This window comes from Salvelinus fontinalis, chromosome 29, assembly GCF_029448725.1.
Source record: "Salvelinus fontinalis isolate EN_2023a chromosome 29, ASM2944872v1, whole genome shotgun sequence".
Classification (NCBI taxonomy): domain Eukaryota; kingdom Metazoa; phylum Chordata; class Actinopteri; order Salmoniformes; family Salmonidae; genus Salvelinus; species Salvelinus fontinalis.
This window is the reverse complement of record NC_074693.1, coordinates 13,969,791-13,985,860: the sequence shown is the minus strand read 5'-3', so window position 1 is coordinate 13,985,860 and position 16,070 is coordinate 13,969,791. Positions and strand designations below refer to the sequence as shown.

The 16,070-nt window shown below is 41.9% G+C and overlaps 1 protein-coding gene across 1 annotated transcript in view; it reads right to left on the bottom strand.

The window, feature by feature from the left end:
- Nucleotides 1-14,186, bottom strand: part of LOC129827461 (TSC22 domain family protein 1-like) — a 59,313-nt gene extending 45,127 nt beyond the window's left edge. Inside the window, exon 1 of the mRNA XM_055888344.1 lies at nt 13,433-14,186. Coding sequence (XP_055744319.1) covers nt 13,433-13,770 — 338 coding nt within the window. The 5' untranslated portion in view covers nt 13,771-14,186. The remainder of the gene's footprint in view (nt 1-13,432) is intronic.
- Nucleotides 14,187-16,070: the final 1,884 nt, after the last annotated feature.

Here is a 16,070-nt window from a genome sequence, read left to right as displayed (position 1 = left end):
CAGACTGAGCCTGAGTCCAAGCAGATAAGACTGGTGTGTCGCCCAGCACTACTGCCAGCTATCACCACTCTACCACTGCGCACACACACACACACACACACACACACACACACACACACACACACACACACACACACACACACACACACACACACACACACACACACACACACATTACAGCCAGTTATCACCACTCAACCTCTGGCACTGAATTTAAGTAACACAATCCCTTCCATCCCGACTAGAACGTGCTATCTGAATGTGTGGCACCAACAAGCAGACCAATCACAATGAGACATAGATTGTAATGGGTGAGTGGTGGCGGCACTCCCTTGCGTCTTTTTGAAGTTGGCAAACCCCCCCCCCCCCCCCAAAAAAAAAAATGTAGAACCTTTTGATATGACTTGGAATACTGATTACTATTACATATGGGGGTGTTGGCTTTGTACTGTGCTTTGTTGGGTACAGTGGGTACTGTACCAATGGGTGGGACTGTTTTTGTGGAATTCTGCCCAAGACTGAAGTCATGATAGTGTGGCAGAGTTGAGCCATTCAAGATTTGTTTTCAAGAAAAAGTTTGCACTATAGTCCAACTGAAAAAAAAGTAATCTGTGTCCTCAAAATAAAGACGAGTTCTTCACGGAGATAACGAGTTCTTCACGGAGATGACGAGTTCTTCACGGAGATGACGAGTTCTTCACGGAGATGACGAGTTCTTCACGGAGATGACGAGTTCTTCACAGAAGAACTCATTATCACTTCCCTCCTGCTCTACCAAATATTTTCTAAGTATCAATCAATCTTATTTGTAAGCCTGTACATCAACAGAGCAAGAATTGGCAAGTTTGTCATTACAGTTGTATACAATCACTTTGGCACTATTTTCAGAACCTTGTGGTCATTTTTCAAAACTCTAGACACAAAACTCAAAACGGTCATCACTTGTAAACACAGGCTGTCCAATGTTCAATACATTTCATTCTGCATTCATATCTTTAAAGAAACCTTGCACTTGCAGAATCATTGGTTCAAATAACTCATTAATCATGAAATACCATAGGAACATTCATTTAGATCACCCACACACAAGATACCGATAGTTTCACTGTGTAGTTGTTCGTACAATCATTAAATATTGTAGTACGAAATATGTGATACATGTTTCATTATGCTAGTACACGTAAATACATCACTGTAAAAGGACTAGTAGAGAGAATACTACAGACACAGTGGAATCATTGAACAAAATATGAAATATATTGATGAAATGCAATAAAATCACAACATAGGTTTCTTTGAATCAAAGCAAAAATAATTAGCTACAAAAAAAGAAAAAAACTACAGTAAAACATCAACTGTTCCTCACCTGGCTTACTGTAAAACATCAACCGTTCCTCACCTGGCTTACTGTAAAACATCAACCGTTCCTCACCTGGCTTACTGTAAAGCATCAACCGTTCCTCACCTGGCTTACTGTAAAACATCAACCGTTCCTCACCTGGCTTACTGTAAAACATCAACCGTTCCTCACCTGGCTTACTGTAAAACATCAACCGTTCCTCACCTGGCTTACTGTAAAACATCAACCGTTCCTCACCTGGCTTACTGTAAAACATCAACCGTTCCTCACCTGGCTTACTGTAAAACATCAACCGTTCCTCACCTGGCTTACTGTAAAACATCAACCTTTCCTCACCTGGCTTACTGTAAAACATCAACCGTTCCTCACCAGGCTTACTGTAAAACATCAACCGTTCCTCACCTGGCTTACTGTAAAACATCAACCGTTCCTCACCTGGCTTACTGTAAAACATCAACCGTTCCTCACCAGGCTTACTGTAAAACATCAACCGTTCCTCACCTGGCTTACTGTAAAACATCAACCGTTCCTCACCTGGCTTACTGTAAATAGCAAAACAAAGGCTTGATTACTGTACTTCTATTTTTCCATCATCACTGTCTTATGGATTTGGCCACAGGTTCTCATCCACATCATGTTTTCATTAGCCAAAGATCTTGGGAAGAATCTTTGGGCGAATCCAGGCCTGACACTGGTCTGCCGTGATGTCATTGCATGCGTCATCCATGGCCTGGAGAAGGGCGGCTTGTTCGTGAGGGCGTCTATCATATACTCTTCCACCTCTATGTGGAGAAAAATTCCTCAATCAGGTTAAGGAAAGGAGAGTATGGGGGTAAGTAAAGGGTGGTAAAATGTGGTTGGGCCTGAAACCATGCTTGCACCATTTGAGCATGGTGGAACCTGACATTATCCCACACAATGACATAGGTCATGCCATCAGCTCTACAGACCTGATTTAGCTCATCAAGGAAGGTTACATTCGAACAGCGAATCATTTGGCTGCCTGCAACTCAATATATAGAGTATATAGAGTAGAGAGCTTTAGATGTTGTTCGACGAAACATTAGAACGGGCAAGATGAGTAATCTAAGCAACTTTGACCGTGGTATGATTGTTGATGCCACATATGGTGATTCCAGCATCTCAGAAACAGCTGCCTTCCTGGGATTTTTACGCACTACAGTCTCTAGAGTTTACAGAGAATAGTGCGATAAACAAAACACATTCAGTGAGCAGCAGTTCTGTGGGGAAAAACACCTTGTTAATGAGAGAGGTCAGAGGAGAATGTCCAGACTCATTCAACATAACAGAAAGGCCAAACATGCTCAAATAACAGCTGTTTAAAACAGTGGTGTGCTGAAGGGCATCTCTTAATGTACAACACCGTGAATAATTCAGGCTGTTGTGGAGGAAAAAGGGGGTCCTACCCAGTACCAGATAGGTGTACCTAATGGAGTGGCTGGTGAGTGTACAGGAATGTCAAATCTGAAAACATGGTCTGGAAAAGTGGTGGCTGGGACCATAGAAACCGTGTCTGATAAAGAATGAAGATGAAACATTACATCCATAGATATTGTAGTCCAATTGGTTCATGTTCCACAGTAATTGTTGTCAATGGATCTCGTTATCCTGAAACGTTCATGATCTAAAGATGGAAAATTGTTTGTCAGTTTCCATAAAACTATGCATTAAGAGTAACACAGTTATCATTTTGAGCCGTTGTATCAATTGATAGTTCGATCATTGTAATGAAATGAATAGACAGTCATTTCAGATGTAATGTGTGAATTGCATTTTGAAATGGTAATACTTTGATGTTAAGTTGTGTCATTTTGAACAGGCGATTTTAGTTCAAGGAACAAATTATCTTATCTTTATGTGTATTGTATCCAAGCAATTGGAAAAAGTGTTAGAGTTTTGAAAAATTTGCATTTTGATCATTGGTTGTGAGTTTTGTGTCTAGAGTTTTGAAAAAGGACATCAAGGTCCCCGAAATTAGTGCCAAAGTGATTGTATAAAAACTGTATTAGATGTAAACAGAAGCTTATTGATCAAGTGGGGCATGGTGAGACGTCAACACAGAGCTGGGACCCGTAGACTGGGTCACAAGGCAGTGAATTACAGGGAACAGTCGGAACAGCAGCTGATTCACACGACCCCTGGAGATTAAACAGTCTTATTATTAGCTTATCTCTTCAAGGACAAACGAAGGGTGAGGTCAGCATTTCACTAGACTCTTTATTCTATTGACAGTATCTACTCAGTACTACTCTACTACTATTGACAGTATCTACTCAGTACTACTCTACTACTGTTGACAGTATCTACTCAGTACTACTCTACTACTGTTGACAGTATCTATCCAGTACTACTCTACTACTATTGAGAGTGTCTACTCAGTACTACTTTAAAACTATTGCCAGTATCTATTCAGTACTATTCTACTACTATTGACAGTGTCTACTCAGTACTACTCTACTACTATTGACATTGTCTACTCAGTACTACTCTACTACTATTGACAGTATCTACTAAGTACTACTCTACTACTATTGACATTGTCTACTCAGTACTACTCTACTACTATTGACAGTATCTACTAAGTACTACTCTACTACTATTGACAGTGTCTACTCAGTACTACTCTACTACTATTGACAGTATCTACTAAGTACTACTCTACTACTATTGACAGTACTACTCTACTACTATTGACAGTGTTTTCTCAGTACTACTCTACTACTATTGACAGTATCTACTAAGTACTACTCTACTACTAGTGACAGTGTCTACTCAGTACTGCTCTACTACTATTGACAGTGTCTACTCAGTACTACTCTACTACTATTGACTGTATCTACTCAGTACTACTCTACTACTAGTGACAGTGTCTACTCAGTACTACTCTACTACTGTTGACAGTATCTATTCAGTACTCTACTACTAGTGACAGTGTCTACTCAGTACTACTCTACTACTGTTGACAGTATCTATTCAGTACTCTACTACTATTGACAGTATCTACTCAGTACTACTCTACTACTATTGAGAGTGTCTACTCGGTACTACTCTACTACTATTGACAGTCTACTATACTACTATTGACAGTGTCTACTCAGTACTACTCTACTACTATTTATATATATTTTTTATTTTTCTAAAAATGTATCCCCTTTTCTCCCCAATTTTCGTGGTATCCAATCGCTAGTAATTACTATCTTGTCTCATCGCTACAACTCCCGTACGGGCTCGGGAGAGACGAAGGTCGAAAGCCATGCGTCCTCCGAAGCACAACCCAACCAAGCCGCACTGCTTCTTTAACACAGAGCGCCTCCAACCCGGAAGTCAGCCGCACCAATGTGTCGGAGGTGGAGGAAACACCGTGCACCCGCCCCCACGGTTAGCGCGCACTACGCCCGGCCCGCCACTGGAGTCGCTGGAGCGCGATGAGACAAGGATATCCCTATGGCCAAACCCTGCCTAACCCGGACAACGCTATGCCAATTGTGCGTTGCCCCACGGACCTCCCGGTCGCGGCCGGCTGCGACAGAGCCTGGGCGCGAACCCAGAGACTCTGGTGGCGCAGACCACTGTGCCACCCTGGAGGCCCCTTTACTCTACTATTATTGACAGTATCTACTCAGTACTACTCTACTACTATTGACAGTGTCTACTCAGTACTACTCTACTACTATTGACAGTACTACTCTACTACTATTGACAGTATCTACTCAGTACTACTCTACTACTAGTGACAGTATCTACTCAGTACTACTCTACTACTAGTGACAGTGTCTACTCAGTACTACTCTACTTCTAGTGACAGTGTCTACTCAGTACTACTCTACTTCTAACTTCACTGTAACTTCTACCAATTGGATGAGATGAAATTGTGGAGAAAAAAAGGGGTAAAAAAAAATAATATATAAATACAGCCTGTTTTTAATTGTATGTGTTGAGCTAGGGTTTCATGACTTACCCAATTGATGCCCCTGGTTTGTACATTCATTTTAAATTGACATTTTAGTCATTTAGCAGAAACTTTTATCCAGAGGGATAAGTACCTTGCTTAAGGGCACAACAACAGATTTTGTTCCCACCTAGTCAGCTGAGTGATCTGAACCAGCAACCTTTAGGTTATTGACCTAGGCTAACTTCCGCCCATACTGCTAGGCTAACTGCCGCCCATACTGCTAGGCTAACTGCTACGCCCGTACTGCTAGGCTAACTGCTACGCCCGTACTGCTAGGCTAACTGCTACGCCCGTACTGCTAGGCTAACTGCTACGCCCGTACTGCTAGGCTAACTGCTACGCCCGTACTGCTAGGCTAACTCCTACGCCCGTACTGCTAGGCTAACTGCTACGCCCGTACTGCTAGGCTAACTGCTACGCCCGTACTGCTAGGCTAACTGCTACGCCCGTACTGCTAGGCTAACTGCCGCCCGTATTGTAAATCGTATCTGGTTCTGTAGGGCAACCTTGTTTGTACTTTGTTAAATAAATGTTCAGTGTAAGTCTGTCAACAGTACGTTTGTAGATCACATATAGACTGTACTACATCCACAGTCCCAAACTACAGTCTGTGAGATGTCATGTGACGAGAGGAGCTGCTGCTATTCAAAGTTAGCTGTGTTTGAGTTCACTGTGTACTCTTCACCTTTTAGAAATCAGGCACATCTATTGAAATGGGTCTGCCTTCATCGAGGGACCTGCTGTCCACGTTCAACTCTTGTGACAGGATGAGTGCATTCTTTCCCTTCTGGAGAGCATGCAAATTCACTGACTGGACAGTGGCCAGATTCCCAAAATGCTTTGTTGCTAATGTAACGTGGGTCTCACTGCTTGAGATGGCCATGTCAATGAGTTTATAACAAGCGCTAGCTCACTAACACTGCCAACGGTAGAAGCTAGTGTTCCTTCTCTAAAGCCAATAGCCTCAGAGCCTGCAGTCAGAGCTCCTCAAAGCCAACTACCAGATTCCAAAATGCTTTGTTGCTAATGTAACGTGGGTCTCACTGCTTGAGATGGCCATGTCAATGAGTTTATAACAAGCGCTAGCTCACTAACACTGCCAACGGTAGAAGCTAGTGTTCCTTCTCTAAAGCCAATAGCCTCAGAGCCTGCAGTCAGAGCTCCTCAAAGCCAACTACCCCCCCCCCCCCCCCCCCCCCATTCATCCTGTTGGATCACAGATCTGTTTTTTTCAAAGCCACATTCAAAGGAAAGCAAGGAAAAGCCTCTTGAGCCAGAAAGCCAGCAGCCTCTCATGACCCTACCAAGGATTTTACGTAACATGGCTGCCGCAGCCCACTGTTCCACTTGCTCATTTACATTTCAAATAGCACCGTATGACCTATATAGTGCACTACTTTTGACCAGGACACATTGGGAACCATTTTGGGAAGCAGACATAGACATAGACTTCTAACAAACCCCCCCCAGTGAACTAAATGACTGGTGAGACATAATTATGTGAAGTGGTTAGGATGGACTCATCAGAAGGACCACTTACAAACACACAACTGGAAAGTCTTTGAGTCATTTTTACATTCATTCCTGGCCCAGAAACACATATCTGAAGAAGGTCTTAATCCTGTAGACGTCAACTCAGCCAGCTCTACTCTTCTCCTTCCCCTTTTTAATTCACTAACACGAGATGACTATTGTACATTTCATTACTCTTAATTATTTATTGTTTTCACAGAATCACATTTCTCATTTTCACAGAGTTTTGCATGTGTCCATCTGTCCATCTGCCTGTTTGTGTGTGTTTGTGTTTTTTATTTATTGGGTGTCTGTGTGTGTGTCTGGGTTTGTGGGTGTGTGTCTGGGTTTGTGTGTCTGGGTGTGTGTGTGTGTGTGTGTCGGTGTGTGTTTTTTTTTTTTTTTTTTTTTTTTGGTGTCTGTATGTGTGTCTGTGGGTGTGGCTGTCTGTGTCTGTGTATGTGTGTCTGGGTGTGTGTGTGTGTGTGTGTGTGTGTGTCTGTGGGTGTAGTCTACATGAGGGAGCTCCTAGTTACACCTTAATCCACCTTAATGATTAATCTGTCTTGGTAAGAAACTAGTTCCACAGAAAAAAAATCAAGATGGTTGAGAGTTTGAGAACAAACGGTTCTATTTGAGTCTCGAATCAAATTGTTATTAGTCGCATAGTGTACACATATTTTTCAGATGTTATCGCAGGTGCTTATGTTTTTAGCTCAAACAGGGCCGTAATACCTAACAGTACAAAACAATACACACACATATCCAACAGTTGCGTTGGCAGGATGAGGAGACGGGTACTCGTGCCAGGTCCAAAGACCAGGTATACGGAGGTTCCAGGTACTAGGCTGAGTGTTCTGTCTGCAGACTGATGTCCTCGTTACAGCTACCTTCTGTCTCACTACCAACATCGTGTCACCACAGGTCAATGTGGGCAACGCCAGGGTACACACCCTCACACTGTGCCAGCTACAAAGTCTGCAGATATAGGGAGGTTCCAGGTGGAGGGAAGAAACCGTTCTATCTGTAGACTTCTGTCCTAAATACATGTTTTACTCCCTATGTACCATTCTTTCACCATCCCATTGCAATCCAGACCATTGTAAACCGAGTGTAGAAAACATTAAGAACACCTTCCTAATATTGAGTTACCCCTCTCCCCCTGCCTTTTGCTCTCAGATCAGCCTCAATTCGTCAGGGCATGGACTCTACAAGGTGTTGAAAGCATTACACAGGGATTCCTGGCCCATGTTGACCATAATGCTTCCCAAAGTTGTGTCAAGTTGGCTGAATGTCCTTTGTGTGTCGGACCATTCTTGTTACACACAGGAAACTGTTGAGCGTGAAAAACTCTTGACACAATCCGGTGTGCCTGGCACCTACTACCATACCCCGTTCAAAGGCATTTTAATAATTTGTCATGCCATTATTCACCCGCTGAATGGCAAACGTACACAATCCATGTCTCAATTGTCTCAAGGCTTAAAAATCCTTCTTTGACCTGTCTCCCCCCTCCATCTACACTGATTGAAGAGGATTTAACAAGGGACATCAAAAAGGGGATCATAGCATTCACCCGGATTCACCTGATCAGTCTGTGTCATGGTTAGAGCAGGCGTTCATAATGTTTTGTACACTCAGAGAATATGGCCGCCCTGCAGCATTTAACACCCCTTCATCATATACAAGTATAAATCATGTGTTTATAGTATGTCATCTAAGGGATGAATAAAGTACCGCCTGGCATAAACAAGTATCTTCGTTTCTGCAGGAAATTTGCTCAACTCTGAAGAGAGAGGAAGGACCAGTTGACCACAGTGGCTTTAGCCAAAAGGCTTCTATTAACCCCTGTTTTGTAATAGTCCTATAAGTCCGACACACCCACAGCTATCATAAATACATCAAGAACAGAGTGTTCCCTTTGCAAACAACACACACACACACACACACACAGTAGGGTGGAATGGTGATAGATCTTCCAATGTACTCTCCTCTTATCTCTGTTTTTTATATATCATCACAAGAGATAAACGTACAATGCCTTCAGAAAGTATTCACACCCCTTGACTTTCTCCACATGTTGTTGTGTTACAGCCCTGATTTTAAAATGGATTACTTTTTTGTTGTTGTTGTCAGTAGCCTACACACACACTACTCTGTAATGTGAAAGCAGAATTATGTTTTTTAAATGTTTTACTTTATACTAATTCATAAAAAATGGAAATGCTGAAATGCCTTGAGTCATTAATTTTTCAACCCCCAATGGCAAACCTAAATAAGTTCAGAGGTAAAGATGTGCTATACAAGTCACAATAAGTTACATGGACTTAAATCTATGGCATGTTCTGAAAAATGGTTGTCTGGTTTCTTGAACGTTGCTAATGTGACAGACCTTGAAGAATATTGAAAATAATAAAATGGGCAAATGTTGCGCAATCCAGTTGCGGAAAGCTCTTAGAGATTTACCCAGAAAGACTCGCAGCTCTTAGAGACTTACCCAGAAAGACTCGCAGCTCTTAGAGACTTACCCAGAAAGACTCACAGCTCTTAGAGACTTACCCAGAAAGACTCACAGCTCTTGGAGACTTACCCAGAAAGACTCGCAGCTCTTAGAGACTTACCCAGAAAGACTCACAGCTCTTAGAGACTTACCCAGAAAGACTCGCAGCTCTTAGAGACTTACCCAGAAAGACTCACAGCTCTTAGAGACTTACCCAGAAAGACCTCACAGCTCTTAGAGACTTACCCAGAAAGACTCACAGCTCTTAGAGACTTACCCAGAAAGACTCACAGCTCTTAGAGACTTACCCAGAAAGACTCACAGCTCTTAGAGACTTACCCAGAAAGACTCACAGCTCTTAGAGACTTACCCAGAAAGACTCACAGCTCTTAGAGACTTACCCAGAAAGACTCACAGCTCTTAGAGACTTACCCAGAAAGACTCACAGCTCTTAGAGACTTACCTAGAAAGACTCACAGCTCTTGGAGACTTACCCAGAAAGACTCACAGCTCTTGCAGACTTACCCAGAAAGACTCACAGCTCTTGGAGACTTACCCAGAAAGACTCACAGCTCTTAGAGATTTACCCAGAAAGACACATGGCTGTAATCACTGCCAAAGGTGTTTCTACAAAGCATTGACTCAGGGGTGTGAACTTATGTCAATGAGATATTTCTGCATTTCATATTCAATACATTTGCAAAACAATTCAAAAACGTGTTTTTCACTGTCATTATGGGGTATTGTGTGTAGATGGGTAAAAAATAAAATAATATTTAACTCATTTTGAATTCAGGCTGTAACAGAACAAAATGTGCAATAAGCCAAGGGGTATGAATAGTTTCTGAAGACACTGTAGCTAGTACAGTCAATGTCAAGAAGAGAAGTGACCGCCAACACAATTAAAACAGATTTTAACAGCTGAGTTACTTGGACACTCTTGGTGACTTTGTCATGAAGTTATTTATACTGGCATCTTTGACAAGAATAAAGGAGCCATGAATTAAAGTTACATATTTGACAAGAATAAAGCTGCCATGAAGTGAGTTACATATTTGACAAGAGTAAAGCTGCCATGAAGTAAAGTTACATATTTGACAAGAATAAAGCTGCCATGAAGTGAGTTACATATTTGACAAGAATAAAGCTGTGAAAATGACAGTGGCAGCCAACTGATAACCAACCTTCAGTCTTAATGGCGACAGAAGTTTGGCAGCGTTTCTCATAACACTCTATTGAGCAACACACCTAATGTAAACACATCTATAAAAACTGTTCTCACCCAAATCGGCTACAGTATGTGTATTGTGTTTAGACTTGTTTGAGTTCTTACACCAATCATACTGGGCTTGATGATTTGACGACTTGATAATTAAAGCCTGCAGGTATAATTATTTATGACTTTTTTGTTTCTCTGTGTCAACATTTCGACTGATTCAAAACGGCAGTTTTTGTTGTTGTTGTTGTGAGGATCATTGTAAGACGTAAACGATATTCTAACAGGGTCATACACGTCCACAACAAGTCTTAAAATTAATTTTTAAGGCGTAACAACTCATTACGATTGAAGTGTTACAGAATACCTTCTAATCTAAGTAGTCTCGTGGTTCTCAGACATTTCCAAGAACCCTGATGCTTCAGGTGAAGTTGATGTCAAAGGAGAATACTTAGGTCACACCAATGAGAAGAAGTCCAACATGTTTTTTATTACTTAATTATCTGTTACGTGTAATATATATTTAGAAATATGTTTTAAATATATAATTGAACTTTTCTTTGACATTAATTTTTAACCAATATCTCTGCTTCGCAGACATGAATGCTTCCCAGATCAATGTATATGGAGGTCAAAGGTGGCGTCGCCGTTGATGACGGTGCTCGTTGTCGACATAATGTCTTCCTCCCTGTCCTAGCTAAGATATTTCTCAGTAGGCCTTCACATTTTACTGCTCAGAAACCACTTGCCACTTGCAATCTGTACCTTTCAAAGTGTGTATAGACAGTACTGTCAGTACTTTCAGTGTGTATAGACAGTACTGTCAGTACTTTCAGTGTGTATAGACAGTACTGTCAGTACTTTCAGTGTGTATAGACAGTACTGTTAGTGCTTTCAGTGTGTAGACAGTACTGTTAGTACTTTCAGTGTGTATAGACAGTACTGTTAGTACTTTCAGTGTGTATAGACAGTACTGTTAGTACTTTCATGAATCAGAAGCACAGCAATGATGGCTGCAGAAGCTATGGAATAGTTCCAATGGTCATGTTGGTCATTTGAATTTGAACTGAGTTGAAGTCATTCCTAGGGTTGCCAAACATAGATGTGAACTGGCAGTAATCTGCTGCATGACTTGTTTAATCCCCACTAACACGTCAGCATGTTTCCAAACTAACCTGTGGTTTTATATTTACAATTTGGCCACGATGAGAGAGGAGTAAGTCCTGTGCATTGACATGTGATCTCTTTCCTGTAGTCAAATGACTTAGTAGCTTCATGAGTGTGGAATGTTATTAATAGGATTCATAATTTAATTATTTAATAAACATTATTTTATAGAACCTTCCAAAAATCCGGTGATTTTATGTCAAACGGTTTTGTTATATTTCAGTCTTCTGTGATGTATATAAAGTGTTATATTGGGATGCAAACTGAAAATAGAATACATTTCAACTCTATATCAGCCCATAAACATGTGTGTGAGGTGTATACTTTTATTTCAAAGTAGATTTGTTTAAGACTACTAAGAAACTGCTCTGTGTGACCCTGAATTAAACTAACCGTAGTATAGGTTAATAAGCCTTCTGCAACCCACCCAAACTAATGAATACTGAGTCCAATAGGACAAGCTGTCTTTTAGAACAAAAACAAATAGGTCTTTGTGATGCGTTGTGTTTACAGTTACGTCTAGAGGTAAGGTTTTAAAGATCCTCATTGGTCAACTTATTGTTTTTGACTGTGTAGATGACATTATTGTTGTCATTTGTGTTTATGACAGGCATAACACCAATACATTCCTTGTAAATGAACATTGAAAAAGTACATCATCAGAAAGTGAAACGGTATCGTAAAACAGAAAGGGTGAAGGGATGGTTTAACCACTTTCAGTTCAGGTGATGAGGAGGAGGAAGGGTCTCTCTTTACATAACAGTGCCTGGTTTATTATTGTTCCCATAAGTACAGTGACAGTATTGAATGATTATTATTGTTCCCATAAGTACAGTGACAGTATTGAATGATTATTATTGTTCCCATAAGTACAGTGACAGTATTGAATGATTATTATTGTTCCCATAAGTACAGTGACAGTATTGAATGATTATTATTGTTCCCATAAGTACAGTGACAGTATTGAATTATTATTATTGTTCCCATAAGTACAGTGACAGTATTGAAGGATTATTGTTGTTCCCATAAGTGCAGTGACAGTATTGAATTATTATTATTGTTCCCATAAGTACAGTGACAGTATTGAAGGATTATTATTGTTCCCATAAGTACAGTGACAGTATTGAATTATTTTTATTGTACCTGTAAATACAGTGACCGTATTGAAGGATTATTATTGTTCCCATAAGTACAGTGACAGTATTGAAGGATTATTATTGTTCCCATAAGTACAGTGACAGTATTGAAGGATTATTATTGTTCCCATAAGTACAGTGACAGTATTGAATGATTATTATTGTACCTGTAAATACAGTGACAGTATTGAAGTTACTCATTGTTACATTGCACTTACACTGCATTTAGGATTATGGCAATGCCTAGGGCCGGTTAGGATTACTGCTGTAAGCACAATATAACAATGAGTAATCACAATAATGATTACCTTGTACAGTAATTACAGTAATAATGACACAGTAATAATTACAGTAATAATGACACATTAATAATTACAGTAATAATGACACAGTAATAATGACACCGTGATAATTACACAGTAATGAGTGAGATAATGTGAAGAGATGTTTTGAGGTGTTTCATGTATCAACAACTTAACAGGATGAATTAAAGGTGTAGAAGCACCCTCAGAATGACATAACAACGTGAGAATGAGGATGGGTGGTGTATAGAGGTGAAGAACAGTACCTGTGGAAGAACAGCAGGATGGACAGCGTGGTCTGGTCGATGTTGCTGTTGCAGATGCCCTCGTTGAGCAGGTAACAGGGGTCTCTGACCACCGACTCCAGAGAGTCCAGCCTCATCATGCTGTTCAGCTTGTCCGTGTTCACGTTCTGGTTCTGGAACGTCAGCTGCTCCCGGAAGTGGCGGAAGTGGCTGAGCGACGTGGGGCTACCCATCAGAGGGGTGCTGTGGCCTCTGCCCTCACCCCCACCTCCAGCTGGGTCGTCACAGTTGGCCAGGTCCAGGCAGCAGGAGCAGCAGTCCAGACCGATGGGAGAGCGACATTCTTCTCCTTCTGACATGATGACAGCAGATCAGGCAGGCAGGTCAGCAGAACACCTTGAGGGACGGGAGAGACAAGTACAGAGCTCCACAGCAGGAGAGAGAGAGACCTTGGCACTGGTCTCTCTTCTTCTCAGGCTTGTAGTTGTTGTTGTGTGTAGGGTGTATTCCTCAGCGTATGCAGAGGGAAGGATTGCCTCCCTCCAGGTTCTCTGGGTTGGGGTGTTGGTAAGTCAAGTGTCGACCAGCTTCCTCCTCTTCCCTGAGAGTAGGCAGTCAGTCGGGTCTCCCTGAGTCTCAAACTCGTCACGTTAATAAGGCTTTGTTTACTTTGGTTGTGAGACACTCGCTTCTGTGTCTGTGGGGGGAGAGAGAGTTAGCCAATGCTGTGTTGTCTGTGTCTGTGTCGAACACACTCACCCTGATTCAGCGGGAACGTGTTTCAAAGCTGCTTATCACTTTTTTTTGTCCACCGTTTGCGTGCTTAGAGACAGAGGGAGGGAGGGAGGTGGGGAACCCCTTGTGATTGGTAGACAGAGGGAGGGAGGGAGGTGGGGAAACCCTTGTGATTGGTAGACAGAGGTAGGGAGGGAGGGAGGGGGGGAAACCCTTGTGATTGGTAAACGACTGGCCCTCCTCTTTCTCTGCTCTCTGCTACATCACGATTGTTATTATTAAAGAGGGAGAGAGAGGGAGAGAGAGGGAGAGAGAGGGAGCGAGAGGGAGAGAGAGACACAGAGAGAGAGACACACAGAGAGAGAGAGACACACAGAGAGAGAGAGACACACAGAGAGAGAGACACACACAGAGAGAGAGAGACACACAGAGAGAGAGAGAGACACACACAGAGAGAGAAGGACACACACAGAGAGAGGGAGACACAGAGAGAGAGAGGGAGACACAGAGAGAGGGAGACACAGAGAGAGAGAGAGACAGAGAGAGAGAGAGACAGAAAGAGAGAGAGAGACAGACAGAGGGAGAGACAGAAAGAGACTGACAGAGAGAGAGAAAGAGAAAGAGAGAGCATGAATACATATGGAAATCGAATTAGCATGATAGAAAATCTCTATCAAAATCCTTCAGTTTAAACTAGAGACATCATTGGCCTATGTCGCACTTCCACATCTGTGGTGAATGGTGACAGAGCTACAACAGTGTTTGTCAGACCATGAGACATCCCGAAATTGGTCTCACAAAATCGTCTGTAGTGTCCAAATGATTTGTCCTACATTATGACCCCTCTATGGAAAGATGAGATTCTTGCAAACGATGTTCTCCGTTTTGCTCTAAGATGCCCACAAGCATCCTTGGACTAGTCTGACGTTGGTACAGCCGATCTGCCAACTTCTGTCTGTAGTGTCCGAACAGTTTGAGTTACACACTAACATGACCCCTCTGTGTTGAGACTCTCACGAAGGTGTGACTCTCAGCAACACGTACATGTTGGTTGTTTTGCTCTAGGATGCCTATAGGCCTCACAAGACAACGATAGACAGCTGTCCCTGATTGAGAACCATACCCGGCCAAAACAAAGAAATACAAAAATGTAGAAAATAGAACATAGAATGCCCACCCAAATCACACCCTGACCAAACCCAAAATAGAGACATAAAAAGCTCTCTAAGGTCAGGGCGTGACAGTACCCCCCCCCCCCCCCCCCCCCCCCCCCCAAATGTGCGGACTCCGGCCACAAAATCTGAACCTATAGGGGAGGGTCTGGGTGTGATTATACACTGCTCAGAAAAATAAAGGGAACACTTTGACTTGGAGTTACATTGTGTTGTTTAAGTGTTCCCTTTATTTTTTTGAGAAGTGTATATTAGTGAAATCAGAATTGCAGGATCAATAAATAGGGCCTTGGAACAATGGATCCTAACAATACCGAAGTTGCAAGACAACAGAGAGGAAGAGGACGAGGACGAGGACGACAACAACAACAAAGCCAAGTAATCTCAGATGAAATCCGTGCCGCCCTAGTTCATCATGTGCTCATACATGGGAGGACTATGAGAGAAGCTGGACAGCTGGTGCTACTCAACCTAAACCGTTACACGATTGCATCCATTGTCCGTACTTTCAGAAGGGAAAAGAGGTCTTTTTGCCTTGTTGTCACTGTGATTCATGTAATGTTGTTTTTACGTTCATCGATGGAAGGATCGGACCAAGGTGCAGCGTTGGTAGGCGTACACTTTAATTTATTAAATCAACACCAAAAAAACAACAAATACAAAACGAAACGTGAAGCTATATGCAGTGCAGAAAGCAACTACACACAAACAAGATCCCACAAACTAAAGGTGGAAAAAAGGCTGCCTAAGTA